At 48.0% G+C, this 21,023-nt stretch overlaps 2 protein-coding genes across 3 annotated transcripts in view; one reads left to right on the top strand and one right to left on the bottom strand.

The window, feature by feature from the left end:
* scpep1 (serine carboxypeptidase 1) overlaps window positions 1–21,023 on the top strand; it is a 397,664-nt gene that overhangs the window by 304,065 nt on the left and 72,576 nt on the right. The gene's annotated exons all lie outside the window — the stretch shown is intronic.
* cep112 (centrosomal protein 112) overlaps window positions 1–21,023 on the bottom strand; it is a 71,155-nt gene that overhangs the window by 22,088 nt on the left and 28,044 nt on the right. For both annotated transcript variants that reach the window (XM_064315210.1, XM_064315211.1), the window contains 3 exons: window positions 17,752–17,887; window positions 15,789–15,896; window positions 10,721–10,903 (listed from right to left, as the gene is read on the bottom strand). In XM_064315210.1, coding sequence (XP_064171280.1) covers window positions 10,721–10,903; window positions 15,789–15,896; window positions 17,752–17,887 — 427 coding nt within the window. The remainder of the gene's footprint in view (window positions 1–10,720; window positions 10,904–15,788; window positions 15,897–17,751; window positions 17,888–21,023) is intronic.

The raw sequence follows: 21,023 nt of genomic DNA, 5'->3' as shown, positions 1-21,023 counted from the left end.
CGTTTGATCTCCCAGTCGCAGGGTTCAAGATCAAACAGGCCCCCCCCCCCCCCCAAAAAAAAAGAAAGGTCAGCGCTTCGACTTAATGACGGCAATTAGGGGAAAATCGAAGGTCAGTTAGTAACGGATACTTTGGCCATTTTGTATCTGGGAAAGCGAAGGCGGGCGGAACACGCCGGCACCAAGCGAGCGGGCGAGCAAGCGAGCGACATCATCGTCCGCGGAGTCGCCGCGCTTCTTAAACGCGGAGAGCTGGGACTGAGGACCCGGCTCCCGCAAGTCTCCTTTAGGAAATGCATATTTAACGAGGCGCTCCATTAGTAAGTCAACGGGGTCGCGCTGGATTGGAGGCGGTGACCTCCGTCCTGACCTTGCGCGCTTTGAACAATCCAGCGGAGGGCAGGCCTTTGATTTCCTCTCTCTCTCTCCCCAGCTGCTGAGCTGAAGAACATTACAGAGCAGGAATGTTAATAACAAAAACGCTTCTGTTAAACACGCAAAAAAAAAAAAAAACAAAAGGGGAAAAAAAAAAATGCTTCTTCCGACACTACGGACTTATTTCCAGTGTGTGAGCGCCTCTTGATGTTGATGGGAGAAAGCGTGGGTAACTCTGCTGCCTGGCCTAGGGGGCTTGGTGGGATTTATTTACACATCAATCAGAGATGCATTTATGTCGGGGAACAGCTGGTGAGCTGGGATAAATTAAATGTGATGCTCAGCCTGAGATGTGATAAAAATGAGCCCAAACCGGGGATGGTTCAGGCCCGCCCCTGTGTGCCCATGGCTCACTCAGATTCATGAGCATCAGAGAGCCCCATGAGGACGCTAGGCTATCAGTGGGCCAATACCAATAATTCCTCACGCTGGTGAGTAGGGGCCAGTAGGCGCTGTTGTGTGTGTTTTGTGGACACGGGCTCCGCCAAACAGAACTTACAAACCCACGGAACCAGGGCGGACTCTGCAGACCACGCGACACTCTGATGCAGCACTGCTGCGACACGCCAAACCCAAACCACACTGCAACACTCCAAACCAAAACCACACTGCAATACTCCAAAACCCAAACCACACTGCGTTACTCCAAAACCATACTGCAATACACCAAACACAAACCACACTGCGTTACTCCAAAACCATACTGCAATACACCAAACCCAAACCACACTGCAATACTCCAAACCACACTGCAATACACCAAACCCAAACCACACTGCAATACTCCTAACCCAAACCACACTGCAATACTCCAAACCATACTGCAATACACCATACCCAAACCATACTGCAATACACCAAACCATACTGCAATACTCCAAACCATACTGCAATACACCAAACCCAAAACATACTGCAATACTCCAAACGCAAACCACACGGCAATACTCCAAACCATACTGCATTACTCCAAACCCAAACCACACTGCAATACTCCAAACCCAAACCACACTGCAATACTCCAAACCATACTGCCATACTCCAAACCATACTGCAATACACCAAACCCAAAACATACTGCAATACTCCAAACCCAAACCACACTGCAATACTCCAAACCCAAACCACACAGCAATACTCCAAACTATACTGCAATACACCAAATCCAAAACATACTGCAATACTCCAAACCCAAACCACACTGCAATACTCCAAACCCAAACCACACAGAAATACTCCAAACCATACTGCAATACTCCAAACCCAAACCATACTGCAATACTCCAAACAATATTGCAATACTCCAAACCAAAATCATACAGCAATACTCCAAACCCAAATCATACAGCAATACTCCAAACACAAACCACACGGCAATACTCCAAACCATACTGCAATACTCCAAACCATACTGCAATACACCAAACCCAAATCATACTGCAATACTCCAAACCCAAACCACACTGCAATACTCCAAACCCAAACCACACTGCAACACTCCAAACCACACTGCCATACTCCAAACCCAAACCACACTGCAACACACCAAACCCAAAACATACTGCAATACTCCAAACCCAAACCACACTGCCACACTCCAAACCCAAAACACACTGCAACACTCCTAACCCAAACCACACTGCAATACTCCAAACCCAAACCACACTGCAACAGCACTGCTACACTGGGAGTACCGAGACACTCCGAACCACACTCACCTTAAACGCACTGCAGTGGCACTGCTGATCTGTGGCAGAACCAAAAACAGCACACTTTGAATTCCTGGATAGAGCCAGACTCCATTGTTCAATACAATTTCTCCTGTGAATGCCACTCTGAGCCCCAACATACACAGAGGCAGGAGGCTGAAGACTATAGGCTAGAGGCTAGAGTCTAGAGGCTAGAGACTATAGGCTAGAGGCTAGAGTCTAGAGTCTAGAGGCTAGAGACTATAGGCTAGAGGCTAGAGGCTAGAGTCTAGAGTCTAGAGGCTAGAGACTATAGGCTAGAGGCTAGAGACTAGAGTCTAGAGTCTAGAGGCTAGAGGCTAGAGACTAGAGTCTAGAGGCTAGCGGCTATAGGCTAGAGTCTAGAGTCTAGAGTCTAGAGGCTAGAGACTATAGGCTAGAGGCTAGAGGCTAGAGGCTAGAGGGCTGGAGGCTGCAGGCTGGAAGCTGGCCATAGACAGAGGCTTTGGGACTAACTTGGACCTGTTTCCTCTTACGGGAGGGTGGGGGGGTTTGGGGTGGGGGTTGTTGTGTACTCGATTAGAAAAGCCGAGCGGAAAGCCTAAAGGACAGCAAGGCTTCGCTCCTCTCGGCTCTGTCACAGCAGCGCAGAAGATCATTTATTTTGCGTTTCTATATTTGGTAAAGACGCTGAGCTACACTGACCCTGCGGCTAAAACAGTGAAACAGGCTTAACTTAACCATGAAGGTCAGTCAGGGGACCCTGCTAGCCTGTCCCCCTAAGCAAAGCACAGATCCCCACATAAACAGTTACTGCTCTACTGATATACAAGAGCTTCTGTGTACATAAATATGCCTCTCCTTACTATATACAGAATATGTATGTACAGTATTCATAAACGCATACACATGCCATATGAATTTGGACCAAAAGGCCTCTTATAGGCATTCTTATTTGCTCTCAGAAGCCTGTAACATCTTCCTGATAATGGGGGTAAGGGATCCTGGATCGGGGGGGAAAGGGATCATGGACTGGGGGGGAAAGGAATCCTGGACCGGGGGGGAAAGGGATCCTGGACCAGGGGGGGAAAGGGATCCTGGACCGGGGGGTGGAAGGGATCCTGGACCGGGGGGAAGGGATCCTGAACGCCCCGCAACAGGGCGGGGTGGAGACGACGGGCGAGTGCGTCTTTATCGCGAAAGTCATCTGCCACCATAGCCGCTGGCGTTGGAGACGTAGCGATTTGGCGGCATTTCCATTAATCTTTGCCTGCCTTTTTTGGGGGGAAGGGGGGGGGAGAATAATACGACTGTTACGGGAACGAGACGGGGGGAGGGCAGAATTATCTCTGCGTCGTTTTAGCTAGAACAGCGCCGTTACGATTAAAACCAATCATCCTCTTCACAAAACCCCCTTTAAGCCCCAACACGTTCATATTTGCAACAAACGTTAATAGCGAGCGAAAAAATTATCTGACTGAAATAACATGAGCCTATGAAAATGGCCAGTGGCTGAGAGAGTGTGCCGGGGGTGGGGAGGGCGGGGGGGATAATTCACCCTGTGCCAGAGCTGTGTCATTAGTACAAGCCCCGATACATCATTAGCCCTGCACTCCTGCAAGAAGTCCCATTAACAGCATCACACACAGTGCAGTTCAGTTACAGGGGGCCTGTTATTGCAACCATCACAAATAATAGCGCTTTTACAGTAACTGGGGCTACTTTTGGATTGTGCTTCATCTGGAGCTATAATAGAGATGTGTACTGTTACTGTGGGGCACAATGATTAGCATAAAGTATGGCTCCTGAATAAACACAATCTGACAGAGCTTACGTGATATTATATGCTTACACAATATTATGTTTTACCAGATGCCCTTATCCAGATCAAATTATACCACAATTTGTACAGGCTGTCAATTTGCCCAGCAGGGTATTTACTGAATTCAGCCTAGCCCTAGTGCAGGGATACTCAAATCAGCTCCTCAAATCCAAATCCGGTTCTGGTTTCTTTCCTCCCAGGTACTTAACTGAATAATTAGTACTACTAATTGGCCAGACTGTCTTCACACCTGATGCCCAGGTAAAGAGAGGGTGGAAAACCTGCAGCTCATTTGAGGAACAGGACCCTAGTGCCTTGCTCAAGGGTAGAACGGCAGTGCCCCAGCCAGGATTTGAACCCACAGCATCTGAGCTACAAGCCCAGTCACTTAACCAGCACACAACATTGCTGCCCTATAAACTGAATGGATTTATGCAACATTTGAAAATATTAAATTAAATATGAGTCAAGACCAGAGATGGCCCTAGTACCTTTAAAGGCTGCAGTGTAAACCTTGTCTCCATCAAACAGACCCAAACACAGATTAGAAGCCCCAAGAAAAGCTGACAAAACATGTCACCACTGTCATCTATTGGGTGCTGATACGACAGCCAATCAGCAGCAAGGCCTTTTCAGATTCCACGTGATTGACAAAAACACATCACATGATCACACGGAAGCTGTACGACCTTGTGCTGGATGGCTACCTTTTCAAAACCCAAAAGGTAATCCGTGGTGACGTTCCTTTTCCAGAAACATTCCATGCAGCCTCTGAAGTTTGGATGTTTTTTTTTACCACATCAGGTGGTGATGACCGTTACTGCGTTCCATAATTATTATTGCGGCGTATCGCCCAGCCATAGAATTCATTAAAAAAATGAATAAAAACTAAACTTAAAAAAAAGGTAGCGGTCAGACGGACGCGTAGGGGACAGCCAAAAACAGCAGGCCGAGACGGCGGGCCCAGTTGGCGGGCCCGGGCGGCCGTGTTTCGTCACGGGCCGCTGGGTTCCAAAAGCAAACGGGCCCCCGGTCCCCCCACCTCCCCCCCGTCCCCCCGTCCCCCCAACCCCCCCCCCGTCCCAGCGACTGATTAGAGGAGAAAGCCGAGCGGAGAGGTCGGACGGGGACGAGCTGTTCCCACGACGACGGCTCTGGGAAAGGCGGGACACGGCCGGTTCGCCCCGTCCTGTCCCATCCTGCCCCGCCCCGCCCCCGAGCCACTGTTTGAGGTCCACATGCCGCTTCCCAAAAAGGCAAAGCACCTCTGTGCATCTGCAAGAAAATACATTTTTTTAAAACTACCACGCAATTATTATGATTAACTATGAACTGTTATCGGCTATCGGAACCCGCAGCTGTCTGCAGTTCCTTGGTTACCGAGCGGGATTATTACTGCAACACATCACCCAGTAGGGCAAAACTAATCCCCCTCACCACCGCCTAAACCCAGCCCACGCTCCCCATCAGCTGGTGAACAACCCGAAGCTGTGTTCAGGCGGGTACTGCTTTACAGAAACGGGGTAGAGTCACCGTCGAACGATCACATGTCGCTGCGAACGCTCATTAGCCTCTGTTTCTAACGGGCATGCTCTCTCTTTGCCCGAGACCCATCTGGACCTGGAGCGGTTAAATACGTTGCTGTCAGCTCGTTATAAGACTAACGAGCAGCGGGTTCTCTTACGGCTCTGCGTTTTCCAGTTACGTGGGAGAGAGGCGGGACTCTAACGGGGCGGAGCCATCGCACAGTGCCAGCAAGGCTTGCTAATTTTTGATTGGCTGGGGTTATTCTGTAACCAACAGCCTTTTGGTAATTCTACATACCACACAAGGTTCACGATGCCTCAACTTCCCAGCATGACAATGCAGGTGCATCACTGAGGTTTAACAGGTGCATCGCTGAGGTTTAACAGGTGCATTGCTGAGGTTTATAAGTGCACTGCTGAGGTTTAACAGGTGCATATCTGAGGTTTAACACTCAGAGATGAAAAGTAAGAATGTTTTGGCTCTGAGATTCTGCAGTGCTCTCCACACAGTTTTTTTTTTCTTCCTGAAATCACCCTCGGGGTAGCCTGCTCTCGAACCCGCTCCCTGTTCCAGCTCAAAACGGAACATTTGAGCGCAGCAGAAGGAGTAGCGGATCGGAAGCGGAATTTTGGGAAAACGAGCCCAAGCGTGCGGGGGAGGAGAGCGGAATACCAGACTGAACGGATAATCCCCCGTCCGTCCGGCCGTCCGGCCGTCCGGCTGGGGAGGGGAGGGGAGGGGCCGGCTGTGTGCGGAGCAACGCTTTACTCTCCAAACCTTTACAGCTCGCAGCCATGCAAAACTGCACCATTCTGTACTACACGCAAACACATATTTCTCACCACTGATTCAATCTGACAGCAATACTTGCATACACTCTGTGTGTGCGTGTATCTGTGTGTGTGTGTGTGCTTGAGTGTGAGTGTGAGAGAGAGAGAAATATTTTGCCCAGCATATTTTAGTAAACTTGGCCCTGTGATGTGAAATCCTTCATATCTGCACAGAGATTTTTTTTTTTTTTTTTTTTATCTTGAAAAGAACTTTCAATTTCATTCTGTTCTATTCAATATGTTCCAGACATGGGACAAACCCCCACTGCTGAACAGCCACTGGTTTTAACAAAACTCCCACAAGCACAGGACGATACACTAATCTCACATGATGATATAAAAAGCCAAATTTTATCACTGCAACCTTTTAGAGCGTGCAATCTCCTCCTGTGCACAAGCTATCAGTACCACATTTCTTTTAAACCGTGTCTTCTGTAATCTTCATAGTCTATAATTTGTTTTTATATTGTCCGTCTGCAACCGTGTTATATGTGCTGCTGCCTCTCTTGGCCGGGACAACTCTTGAAAAATGGATTTATAAACTCAACGAGGCTTTCCTGGTTAAATGAAGTCTTAATAATAAAACAGCCTGGATCATGCTCAGTAAAGACAAATGTGCAGAGGACGGATTAATACCCCTGGAGCTGTCCCGTTCCCTGGGATAACAGTCTGCGGCAGTGTTGCGAGAGGATTTTATCACGATGGAACCATTTGTTCTTCTTCCAGAACACACACCCCCACCCCATTCCATTTTAAGAGAAAATCGACCACATCAAGATATGAGCCAGAGTTCCACGTGCACGAGCAGGGCCTTCCTCTTCCTCCCGACGAGACCGTTGAAGGCTCTCTCCGACGCGTCTCCGAAGCTAAGAGGCCCCATTTCACCGGCTGCACGGGACCGCCTTCGCTCATCCGAGGGACTGGTGTCAGAAATTAGCGTCGGCTAAGTGCATCGGACGCAGTGCACGTACAACCGTCAGTGCATTCTGGGATTGTCCTTGAACGAATAAAACCAAAAAAAAACAAAAAAAACAAATCCGTGGCAGACTCCCCGCCATGTGTCATAAGCCAGACCCATGTGACGCTGTCACACCACAAATCTCCCAAATCGTGGCCGTCCCCCCAACGTCCCAGAGAGAGAGACGCCAACGCAGCGCGACCCGCGAGAACCGCGAAACGAGCCGCGAAGCGCATTTCGTAAAAAACACCCACATCCAGGTGGTTTCACAATCACAAGTCTGAAAAAGCTGAGGTACGAGGAGCACAATCGAAGACTGCAGACCCTCGCTTCAAGCAGACTGATTCCAAGGTAGGCTCCCCCTAGTGGTCAGTTTGAGACAGCAGCGCGGCCTTGCTGCCTCAGACGCGTTTCTCGCTGGACGCTAATCGGCTTCGTTTCAGCGCAATGTGGAGCGCATTAAGACCACTGATGAGGGGGACTAAACCATGGACTCAAACTGTTCCATGTGTGGAAGTCTGAAAAGAATGGAGAAAAAAAAGCATTCGTGGACAGACAGACAGACAGACAGACAGACGTGTATAGTTGACAGCGGTATTGTAAGGACAAGGCTGACGAACAAAAAAAAAAACTGTTTACTGAACTGGATTCGCTGGAGCGTTACATACATATACCCCTCAGTGCGGAATATGAGATTTCCACACTACTTTATTCTCTCAGAGCGAAGCTTCAAAGCACATGCCAAGTCTTAACATGCTTACTGTCCAACTTCAAAGCAGAGATTTTTATAAGTAATCAGATTCTTACACTGTGGCATTTGCAATCTCATTATGCCATCCCCCACCCCAATTCCATGACTCATTATTCCCCATTCACACCCCCCCCCCGCCCCCCCCGCCACTGATGTCCCCGTCTAACTCTCCCTCCACGGCCCCGCCCACTTTCATAATCTCCCTGGATAGTTTCTGTACAACTTTCTATCTCTCTCTGTCTCTCACTCTTTCTTCTTCTCTGACTCTTTTCCCCCTGCTCCATCTCTCTCTCTCTCTGATTCACTCGCTGGCTTATCTCTCGAGCCTGTGTGTGAAGGTTTACGTGGTTTTATAGGGGCTCTGGCATACCGTACCCCGTTAAAAGCACACAGCCGCCACGGTGCCAGGCCCTGTGGGCTGATACTGCACCCTGCCCGTGCCAGTGCCAACTGGGGATGGCAGTCAAATCAAATAAAATCAAATCAAATCAAATCAAAAAAGTTTTGTATAGCGCCTTTTACAGAAAACTGTCACAAAGATGCTTATCATACTCGAGCCTGTGCACGTGGAAGGTTACGTGGTTTATACGAGGTCGCACGGTACCATTAAGCACGGTCAGGCAGTGCCGGCCCTGGGGTATCTGCACCTGCCATTGCTCAGTTGCCAACTGTGAATGGCATCAATAAATCAAAAAAGTTTTGTAAGTCGCTCTTTACAGAAGCTGTCACAAAATGCCTGTAAGAGTAACAGACAAAGAGCAAAAACCAGACCTGAACCCCCGAATGACAATCACAAAGCTGCCCAGTGGGGAGAAAAACCCTCGAACGGTGGCGAGAAAAAATTTTGCTGAACCCTGGGGTGGCAGCAGCAGGTCCGCTGTTTGCTCATTCTCACCATACTACACCCAGGGCCTCCTGACTAATCGCCCCTCCCGTGACAACAGGGCCAGAAAACAGACAGAATCGAACCAACGGACAGGCGTGTTCGGTGCTGTTCTCCGGGTTCACCACATTCAAACTACGCTTAGCTTTCAGGGGTTACCCTTCCGAGGGCGAGCAGGGCTTCAGAGAGGGAGAGCGGCTCACCCCATTTTCACCCGTTCTTCTCTGGCACTCTTTTAACAGAAGTAATTACTAGGGGGCGTCCCATCGAAGATCAAACCCGAGCATAATTTGAAATGCATTTACTGGGACTAAATCTGTGAGAAATTATAATTTCATGCAAGTATCGCTTCAGGGTTTGGATTGACTGGTATTGAAAATAGTAACTCAAAGTATTGTTTGTCCCGCCAGACTGCAAATCCCGCCATTGTTGCATTTGAATGAGCATGAGGCGAATGATGCAGGATACCCAGCTAAATCTCGGGGAGAGGTTTACAAGCAGCCACAGCAACATGCCGCTTTTATATTCCCTCTCCGTAAAAAAAAAGATCATGAATCAAAAATGAATAGTCCATGCCCACCCCCACCCCCACCCCCCCACCGCTTCACGGCTCGTATTTTATACCCGAGGACACACGCAGCCCCGGCCACAGAAAAAGACGCCATTCCAGGCCAACAGCATCGATCACACGTGAAGGTTTGAAGAGTGAAACGCGGGTACGGTCGGGGGACCGGTCGGGTAGCGGTCGGAGCACAATTAGGGGTACAGTTGAAGCCCAGTCAGGGGGACGGTGGACCACAGCTGGGGGTACGGTTGGAGCACGGTTGGGGGTACAGCTGGAGCACAGTCAGGGGTACAGCTGGAGCTCGGTTGGAAGTATGATAGAGCACGGTCAGGGGTACTATTGAAGCGCGGTTGGGGGTACGTTTGGGGAGCGGTCTGGGGGACGGCTTCCTGCTGAGGAGTTACAGCAGAGGCATCGTCAGGGAAACGCGAGGAGACGTAGCGCACCTGCCTTCTTATCAAATCATCCTTCCAATAGAGTTCTACGTCCGTATGAAAACAAAACTACGTACGACATTCACACTGGGCGCCGGTGCCGTAATGTGAAAATGTATGTTTTTTTTATTTAAAAATAAATTCTACGGTTACCCACAGTGATGAGATATAGACAGCGGGTGCCTCTCTGCGACCCACCTCTGAGTGCTGTAGAGAGCTCTCAGCGTGCAGGAGCACTACCTCGTCCGCCATTCCAGCCAAACCCGGAAAAGAAAGAGAGAAAGAAAGAAAGAGGGGAAAACCCGACCCCGGTGTGGGGGAATAAAAGGCCCACAGGACGCCGTGCCGGGGCATTTTTCCTCCGTCTGGCAACCTGCGGTTCTCCATTCTCATCCTTTCACTTTGCCGTTTATCCGCGGCAAAAAAAAGCAACTGGTGCAGAATCGCAAAAGCTAGCTTCGCTATTATTAACATTATTTCATCTCGTTTCTGTTAAAGGCCACCTCTTTATAACTCTTGAACGAGCACACTTTGCGTATTTGCCAAAAAATACTGGCGAAGTACTCACAAATAACACAATGCGTAGCTATGTTTCATAAATAAATAAAAAATGGTAACTATATTATGTCCCACTCCCAATTCAACCTCCACCTGTTGAGAAACTACAATTTGAACATCGGTGTTCGTCCACAGAGCAACACGAGAAAGAGAGTGGTAAGAATGTAACGCTGTTGTGTGTAACAGTGTTCCGGCAGTGCTGATGGCGGTGGCGGTATTTAGCGGATGTCCCCCCGGCGACCCCCCGCCCCACCCCCACCCCCCTTTACCTGGGAATCGCGCTTCCTCCACTCCTGGGTTTCGGCTTGGTGCTGGACCATGGCGGCCAGGGACTGTTTCTCCAGGGACTGGATCTCGCGCTGGTGGTCCCGGACCAGGCGGTCCGTCTCGGCGCTGTGCTGCTGGAGCAGCTGCGTCCTCTCCTGCTCCTGCTGCATCTTCAGCTCCACGATCTGATTGGACAGCGGGGGGAAGGCAGAGGCATCAGCTGAGCAACCCTGTCGTCATGACAACTTAGCCCCATAGCCTTGCGGGAAAAAAAAAAAAAACAACAACCGAAAACAAATTAAATTTTTTAAAAATTTATTTTAAACTATTGATATTTGTTACCGCCCAGATAACAAACGTTTGCTTTTGAACTCGCGACGGGTACTTTGACATAATTTCCAACTCGGGTGACGACATCTTTTTCCCTGCCGAACGCGTAGCGCGCGGCGTCTCTGTGCTCTCCCTCCTCGGTCCTGTGTTCTTATGGAGACCATAGAGCGAAGGCCAGCACGTCTTCAGTAGAGCGGCTGCCATCTGCTCCTTCCCGCCAGCCCCCGTCCAATCAGCACACAGCTGGACAGACTGATCTTCAGTCAGAGATTAAAAACCATCGCCATTCCACACTCTATTCACGGGGGGTCAGAAAAATTTCACCAACAAAATCTTTAAAACCAGACAAAAGCCAGACAATAGTCATTTGCACCTGTTATCCAACTCTACCATACAGGGTGTCATAGGAAAAATGCACTGATACAACAGTACGGTCAATTTTGTGATTTCAATCAAGAATTTTAAGTTATGGCAGTTACTACAATTGCCATTACTATTTAATTCACTTTTTTTAAGAAGGCCCATTTCCATACTGTTGTCATTGGTTTCAAAATTCTCTTCAGAAATCGCCCCTTAACTGTCTCCTCGAAAGGAAACCCTATCTAAAATTCCGTTTTAAATACAAAAGCAGTAACAAAAATTACAAATGGCCCCCACAGAGTTGTGGATTGCTGGGAAAAAAGAACGCATGGAAAAAAGAAAAGAAAGAGAAAATGGGGAAAAAAAGGGAAGACAGGAATTCTGCCCCCGTCGACTGGTGTCCCCACCAAAACAGATGCACGTGTGCGTGTTTTTGAATGAGGTAGAGAGAGAGCAAGAGAGAAAGAAGAAGAGAGAGAGTAGGCAAGGAGAGAGATTATGCTAATTATATTATTAGTTATATTACTATTGTTACTACAACCAGTACTATTACATGATATATTTATGTTATACTTTAATCTTTATATATTATTGTTGTATACTACTTTCTACTTTCATTGATTATTACAGTCAGGCAATATATATTTTAAAATATGTCAACAAACCATGGAGAATTTGAATGAGAGAGAGAGAGAGAGAGAGAAAAACAGTGAGAGAGAGAGAGATGCCTGCTGTGCTATAAGCTGGTCTTTCTCAGGGTTGCTGGTAGGGTGCCGTGACCTTGGAGGGCTGGATGAAGGTCGCACTAATCCTAGCGCATTGTGCGCCATGGCACCCTACCTGGCCTGGCGGCATCGACCAGGCACAGCATGGCGGCTTTTTAAAGCAAGCCCCCCCCGTCCCCCCCAAACCCCCGTCCCACCCCAAACCCAGCAGGAGCAGGCCACGAGAGCCGCTTCGAACGGCCAGCTGCTATTTTTCTCCGTTGGTTTAGCGGAAAAATAGCAGGAAAAAAAATATAAACAACAACGAAAACCTTTTTTTTTTTTTTTGTTTGTTTGTGTCAGAAAATTCGAATTTGCATGCTGCCTGTGTCCAAAGGGAAGAAGATCTTTCCAGAAAAAATGAGAATCCGCCAAACGCGCGAGCGCGCGGGTCTACGGAGGCTCACGACGGGACTCGCGACGGGGCGCGCGACAGGACGCACAAAGCCGCGAACAGCAGGAGCCGGCGGCGGCTGATCCCGGGCCGCGCGAAAGGACAGCGCCTGGAACAGAGAATCACACGTGCAGGCAACCGCTCGTCTCTTTCCTGCTACAGCACGCAGTCCTGACACGGCAACCCGCGCGGCTAGCTTCTCCATGCTACGGTTTCCACTAAGCCACCTGAACAGCGTGCGTTCTGCTTAACAAAAACACCTGAAATCTCCCCTGAAACCTTAATGGGCACCTCCTCCAAACTGTGGTCTTAAAAAAATAAAATAAAATAAATAAAATGCACACACAAGATAATTTCATTTTTAGCTGATAAAAAATGATCTTACGGTACGCTTTTTTTCGGGCTGGAGGACATCGCTCCTCCCTGATGGCAGAAGAAGCGCGAACATCCCGCGGGACGGACCCCGATTTCGTTCTTTGCGGCAGGACCGCCGTCCGTCGATCCGCATCCAGATTTAAACGCGACGGACGAGGGAAAGAATCGGGGGTCGCGCGCAAAAAAAAAAAATAATAATAAAAATGAATAAATTACAATAATATAACGGCAAGCGGACAGAAGCACCCCATCGTGACGTCACGGCAACCGAGAGCAGACCCGGCGGGGGAGCCGGCGTCTTAAAGGGGCCGATGGCTGAATGGCGGCCCTCAGAATGGCGATTATGGGCCCCCGACAGGGCGGGACCAGCGGGGCGCTCGCTGGAGAAGAGCTCGCGGGTTTCCCGCGGCGCACCGTGGGGTTCCCCCCCCCTCCCCCCGCCCCCCCGCCGGGCCGCAGAATGAGAGCGGGGGGGGGAATGGGGGGCGCGTCCGGCCCAGGCCTCAGCGGGGGGGCTGCTATTCTTTTAGCAGCCCGGTCCGAAGGGAGCTTTTTCTTTTTTTCCATCTCCGGGTTTTGGCGTTTTCTTGTTGTTTTGCCGCTCGGCGGATCTGAGGACCGGGATGAACCGTATGGCGGCAGCGGCGTGCGATGGCAGCTCGGCCTTAGCCCCTCCCCCCTCCTCGGCCTTAGCCCCTCCCCCCAGGACTGTGACCTCACTGCCGTGTGTCAGTGTGAAGAAGCAGAGCTCGGTGGCGACTCTGTGATGTCACAGCAATACTACAGTTAATGTATTGGGGACCAGTAATCTGCACATGCCCTCCCCAGCGCTGTCTGAAAACACACCCATCTCTTCATGAGTCAGAGAAATACCTTTTACTCCACCACACACGCACAGACACACAGCAAACACAGAGCAAAACGACAAATACCACAAATATTTTACTTTAACGGGACACAAACTACCACTACTTTTGACGTTTTTATAGAATTTATTTTTTATGATCACAAAAACTTTCCCACCTCCAGGCACAAGAAAGCTGCTGACCCTCGTTTACATCCAGGTTTGTCTAGCTACCATTATGGCTATGTACTGAAGTAAAAATAGATAAACTTGGACTTTTTTTTTGAGTAGAAATTGACTTCAGTTGGTTGCAAAAAAGTCAGAAATAGAATTGTTTTTGGAAAAAGTGGACATAATTTTTGTTTTATTATCATTGGACGCAGGTTTTCGTCATGGTCTGTAAAGTAGCAATGAACTTTCAGCTGAAGTACATTCATTCTTGTGTCGACGTAAAAGCTATGCAGGCTGCAGTAGCTAGACTGCGGTGATGTATAATTGGGCCTTTCAGATTTCAAGTTAAACCGCTAAAACCTGTCTAAGAACTCCACATCGGGTTAAACCAGAGTGTCTTCCTCTCAACGCTTCAGTTAATGGGAAGATCCCACATTTACTAATGGTGTCTAATTGACTGTTTTGACTGTTTACAGAGCATCCATCAAACACCAGATCTGAAGACCATAAGAGTTCCTCAAGAAAATTAATTCATAAGTAATTTCCATTAAAAATCGTTATTTTGACAAATTATTACTGCATGATTGAACCAGTCAGCACTAAACAGCCACAAGTGATTTTCTTAAAGCTGAAAGTTGCACAAGGAAGAAGTCTTTTGAGGTAATGATCCACGAGAAAGCGCGGAGAGCGGTTCTGTGATGAATTAAATATTGCAGCAAAATACTTTTTTATGCAGAAAGTTGCTGCTCTTCAATATTGCCGTTTCAAGAATAAGGCTCTTAATTTTTCTGCCTCAGAAGGGACCAGACTTTCCTGCATTCACTCCAATTTGAATGTCTTTGTAATACATTTATTTTTTAATGAAAGGGAAATGGTAATCAGTAGTTTAAACTTAACACAGAATTCCACACCCTCACGCAGAAACTTCGAAGAAGTTAAATTCCACAGTTTGTCCATAATCCCACAGGTACGCCTGAAAATTGTACTGGAAAGACGACATCTCACTGAAAACCTGCTTTGATGTCTTTGATGAAGAAACTGCTTAAGATTCTAGTTTAAAAGCCAGAGTTCATTGAAAATACCCTGGGGGGATTTTATTTTAGTTTTATTCTTTTATTTCTTTATTTTTAAGAATGACCTAGCCCAAGAAAGTTTTTAGACGTCTCTTTACTGCATGCTGAAGGCTTTTGTCCTTGATCAAGGTAAAAAAGCAAAGGACACAAAAAACAAATGCAAATGAAGTTTCTGTATCACAGCAGAACTCTTCCTCCCACTTTTCAGAAGTCATCATCAACGTGCTCAATTTCCATCAAATGGGAGAATGACGCTTTTAGAATTTTAATGAAGACAAAATGGCGGACCTCAGGTCAGGAAGCCGAACATGGAACTTCCGTTGGAGCGAGTTTGATTGTTTATACTAGTAATCCTCCTTTCTTTTTTTTTACTGAAATGGAAGGAGAGCATTTTAACACTATACACAGTGGCTGAGATGGAACCGCCCCACTGCTCTGGCCTACTGAAATCCAAAGTTGCGATTTGTCAAAGCAAAACATTTTTTAAAAGTTGACAATAAGTGGATTTGTGAACTTTCTTAACACTCTATTGTGTACGTCGCTTTGGATCAAAGCGTCTGCCAAATGAATGTAATGTAATGTAATGTTGTGAAGTCTGAAGTCTGAGTGAAATGCAAAAAATTTGATAGTGTAGATCTTCACAGGCAATAGTTTGACATGGTTAAGAAAAACATGGTCCCTTGTCTGTTCTCTTAATTTAAAGGATAAAAGAGTGACACTCAAAATACAGCACGACACCATCGCATCAATGACACCGACCTGCTGCTCGTATCTCTGCTTCAGTTCCTCCAGCTGCCAGGAGAACTCTTTGGCCTGCTTCTCTCTGAGCCCTTTGGATCTGGTCAGATCCACCTCCACTTTCTCCATCTGCACAGGGAGGGAAAAGAGGAGGAGACCTTTCTGAGCCTGCAGAATGGAGCTTGGGCATTTCGTACAGGAGCACCATGGGAAAGAGACTGTGCGGAGTGTTAGTGTGAAGAGTGTCACGGTTTGAAAAGAGTCAGAGTCACATTGCAGGGTGACAGTGTAGAGTGAGTCAGTGTCAGTGTGGAGAGTAGCAGTTAGTATGAAGAGAGTCCGTCAGCATGGACAGTCACAGTGCAGAGTGAGTCAATGTCAGTGTGGAGAGTCAACGTCAGTGTGGAGTCACTGAAAAAGTTAGCGAGTCAGTTAGTGTAGCGACTCACAGCCAATGTGTGAAAAGCTACAGTAGGTGTGGAGAGAGTCACTGCCAATGCAAAGAGTCACAGTCACTGTGGAGGTGGAGAAAGTCACCGTCAATATGAGCTCAGCTTGAGCGTGCAAGTCACAGTCAGCACCAATTAAGGGGGGGAAGCAACAGCCAGTGTGGCGGCAAAACAAGAAACGCTTTCTTAATGACAACCCCCACGCAGCACTTAAGAAAAAACTAAGGGGAAATCATTTCGGATTTCAAGATGTGGTATTCGGGAACAAAACAAGACATGTTCTTCGAACAGATTTCCGTGTGAATTCGGACGCAGCGGCGTGATATCCGCGGACAGGAGGGGAAACAGGATGACGAGGTAAAGCGGAGCGACAGGCACCGGGGGCCGCGTTTCGGCGGGGAACACACACGAGCCCCCATTCCGTTTCAGAGCCGCGGGACTGACACACTAATAAAAATTTAAAAAACGCGGAAAAGCCCACGTCTTTCCTCTGCTGTGGGAAAGAAAAAAGAGCCTGCTTTTCATTAACGCTGGGGTCCACGGCAACAACAAAACAGAGAGAGGAGAGGAGAGGAGAGGAGAGGAGAGGAGGAAAACAAGCGTCGCTGGAGGGAGAGCTTTGAAGTGAGATGAGACGAGGGGGGGGCGGGGTGGAAGGGGGGGGAGGTTGGAATGAGATGTTGGGGGCCGGGGCCACAGTGTAGGACGGAGAGCATTAATAAGGACAGAACAGAATAGAACATAGGCCCCTCGTCACCACCTGCACAAGCAATAATACGCAGCAATACACAGCACTGTCATATGGTCTCATTAGTTATAGAGATGTAATAAACAGCACTGTCATATGGTCTCATTAGTTATAGAGATGTAATAAACAGCACTGTCATATGGTCTCATTAGTTATAGAGATGTAATACACAGCACTATGTCATATGGTCTCATTAGTTATAGAGATGTAATACACAGCACTGTCATATGGTCTCATTAGTTATAGAGATGTAATACACAGCACTGTCATATGGTCTCATTAGTTATAGAGATGTAATAAACAGCACTGTCATATGGTCTCATTAGTTATAGAGATGTAATAAACAGCACTGTCATATGGTCTCATTAGTTATAGAGATGTAATACACAGCACTATGTCATATGGTCTCATTAGTTACAGAGCTTGAATACACAAGACTACAATATACCGTCATAAGCTTTTACTGACTGATACACAAACCAGCTGGGCTCCTTAAAATTGATGTGTGCTACCTGAAAAAACAATTGAGGACATCAAATTGGGATTCATTGGAGTGCTCCTAAATTTAACACGTGCTCCTTGGAAAATGTGTAAAGAGCAGAGCCCCGTTTAGCACAATTCAAGTTCAGGAGCTCATGTCTGTGAACACGAGGTCGCCGTTCCTGTTAACGCACGGGGAATTGTGGGTAAACTGTGGCACACTGTGTACCCAGGGGGCTGTCTGGAGTAGAACGGGGGATAAGCTGACAGGAAGTCCGAGCGAGAGCGGCTTCCTGCGGAGACCCACCTGCTGCTTCATGTCGGCGAAGGCCTTCTCGCTGCTGAGCTCCGCCTGCTTCTTGAACTGCTCCAGGGCGCTCTCCGCCTGCTGCATCTGCAGCCTGTGGGACTCCCGCTGCCTGCACAGCTGCTCCTCCTTCTCCCTGCAACACGCAGCCACGCATGGAGTAACCCAACACACAGCCACGCATACAAATAACCCAGCATGGAATACCCTAACACACAGCCACGCATAGACATAACCCAGCATGGAATAACCCAACACCACACAACCACATACGGAATAACCCAACACCACACATCCATGCATGGAATAACCCAGCATGGAATAACCCAACACCACACAGCCACGCAAGGAAATAACCCAGCATAGAATAACCCAACACACAGCCACACATGGAATTACCCAACACACAGCCACATGTGGAATAACCCAACATATGCCACACAGCCATTAAAACATAGGAGCAATGGGAATAACCCAACACAGGCCTCGTGGCAGCAATGAGAATAACCGTAATGCTGAACACATAAGCCCCTACTGAACACATAAACCCAGCTGAACACATAAGCATTCTGCTGTTCAGGAGCACAAGCCATATTTTTACATGATCCAATTAGTTATCCCCCTCAAATACCAAAATCCAACATCAAACGATTTCCAAAAATGTATCTCGACCTCAGAACATTACTCACACACACGCCTTCAAAAAAATCCTCTGTAAAATCTGACAGGTGAAAATAACTGTAATTCTAAATGTGGTTTACAAAGCTAAGGAGATTAAACAGTATCTTCTGCAGGGATGAAAAGGGGCAGGTTCCCTGATCCGAGACACCGTTCGGCTGTCAGGCTGTCGGATTTCCCCAGAGAGGGACAGACTGTTCCCGTCAGCTGCAGGAGCGTGCGGCGCCAGTCAAAACCAGCCCCCACGATTGAGTGAGTCCTACGCTGGAGGACTCCCTGACTGCTACACGGCGGCTGTCACGTCGTCCCACACGACCACGGTAGTCTGCGGACAGGAAGAGGACTCCTCCACAGCCATTTACACTCCTTGTGCACCAAAACATGGCGGCATAGTGGTTAGCACTGTCGCCTCACAGCAAGAAGGTCGTGGGTTCGAATCTCGGCTTGGGGCCTTTCTGTGCGGAGTTTGCATGTTCTCCCCGTGTTCGCGTGGGTACTCCGGTTTCCTCCCACACTCAAAGACATGGATGTTAGGTGCGCTCCTGCAGGTGCCCTTGACCACGGCACTTGCCTCAGAACTGGAGTTGGTCCCCGGGAGCAGCACAAGAGAGGCAGCTGCCCACTGCTCCTAAGTAACTAGGATGGGTCAAATGGGCAGAGGACAAATTACCCCACGGGGTTCAATAAAGTATATCTATCTATCATCTATCTATCTGAACGCTCGACGCATCGCGAACCCAAGTTCGGCTCGGCTCGTTCGGAGTTAACACCGTGACGCTATACGGAGAGCATACAGCTAGCGCGGAGCTAGCATACAGCTAGCGTGCAGCTAGCATACAGCTAGCGCGGAGCTAGCATACAGCTAGCATACAGCTAGCGGGGAGCTAGCATACAGCTAGCATACAGCTAGTACGGAGCTATCATACAGCTAGCATACGGCTAGCATACAGCTAGCGTGGAGCTAGCATACAGGTAGCGTGGAGCTAGCATACAGCAAGCATACGGCTAGCATATAGCTAGTGCGGAGCTATCATACAGCTAGCATACGGCTAGCATACAGCTAGCGTGGAGCTAGCATACAGCTAGCATACGGCTAGCATATAGCTAGTGCGGTGGAAGGCACGTGTAAATAAGCCCTCTTAATAAGAAGGTTCACTTCACTAGCGGACGAAGGATCCGGAGCAGGCTACTGCGCTCTGATAAAGACTTACGGGTACCAAGATCAACTGTCACGGCTGAATAAAATGCCGCTAACAAAACGAAAACTTTATTTGGGAGCAGAAGCAAGCGTGCAAGTTTTGAATCCGTACTATCTAACGTTACTCCCACATAAAGGGCCCCTGAAGGCAGGAATTTTTAGGAGCACGTGCGCTTATTCTCCTAGGGGGGGCAGCGGGAACGAGGACCGTGACATACCGAGACGGGGCGTGCTGAGTTGGCGGGAAACAAACACACAAATCACACGCAGACGCATGAAGTCACACGCGTGGCCTAAAAATGTCCACGCGCCACAGTAAAAAAAGAAAAATTAGAGCGCAGAACTTTCTTTTGTCTGCTTTGAAACAAACCCCCACCTCCCACCGCCCGCAACCGTCCCCAGGGAAAGACCCCTTGTATATGGAAGACCGTTTTAATGTGCTGCCGAACAATAACAGGAAATTTTAACAAAAAAAAAATGTTTTAAACTATACGACCTTCCCTCTTTGTGTCGTTTTTTTTCATTGTAATTTTGGTCCCTCTCATGTTCGACATCAAACATGCAGAAATAGCTGGGTTTTATGTACTCTGTAATTATTAATCCATTGTGAGTGGCACGCCCTCCTTCGGGGCAAACTCAGACACAGGAGGACCTCCTCTTCATCGCCGAAGAGGAGCGAGCGACACTGAGAAAGGACAGTAAACAAACCGAGGACAGCGAAACTTCTTTTTTTGACAAAAAAAGAGAAGTTGACATGCCGTTGAGAGTAAAAGAGGAACGTGTGATCCCACGTCGAGCTAGCTCAGTGATTTCTTCTCATGTGTCACTGCGTTGGAAGACTCACACGCTGACGATTGAACCAGAACAGTACCTGTGTTAGAAGACTCTGGATTCTAGCTCTTTGATTATGCCAGAACCAGTACCTGTGCTTGAACACTGCAGATTCAAACCGATTACATCAGAAGAGTACCCCGCCCCCTGTCTGTGCTGCAGAGTTGAAGGGTCAAATGCATTTTAATTCCTTCAAATAAGGAAACAAATTCAAATTCACTTCACTAATGAAAAAGACATTATGGCATTTTCAGTTCACAAATTGAATTTTCAGTTTCCCAAATCGATTGAACTGAAATAGAACAGACCGAGTCCTTCTCTTCTGCTTCTGAAAACCGTATCAGAGCTAGTCTTTTTGATCGACTCCACATGAGACGTGCATGCTGATGTTCGCGCTGCTGATGTGCTGTTGTGGAAAAATCACGCTTACAGTGTGTTTTTCTGCTACAAGCACCCTGAAAAGCCAGAGCAGAAGTAAGATTAAGCTCCTTTATGCTAACACTGATTAGCACTATCAAAATTGTGTGAAGTATTTGTGCATTAAATTGTGCAGAGTCCTGTCCAA

The sequence above is a fragment of the Anguilla rostrata genome, chromosome 17 (assembly GCF_018555375.3).
Source record: "Anguilla rostrata isolate EN2019 chromosome 17, ASM1855537v3, whole genome shotgun sequence".
In the NCBI taxonomy this organism is placed as follows: domain Eukaryota; kingdom Metazoa; phylum Chordata; class Actinopteri; order Anguilliformes; family Anguillidae; genus Anguilla; species Anguilla rostrata.
The sequence above is the reverse complement of the archived record's forward strand: the minus strand, read 5'-3'. Positions and strand labels throughout refer to the sequence as shown.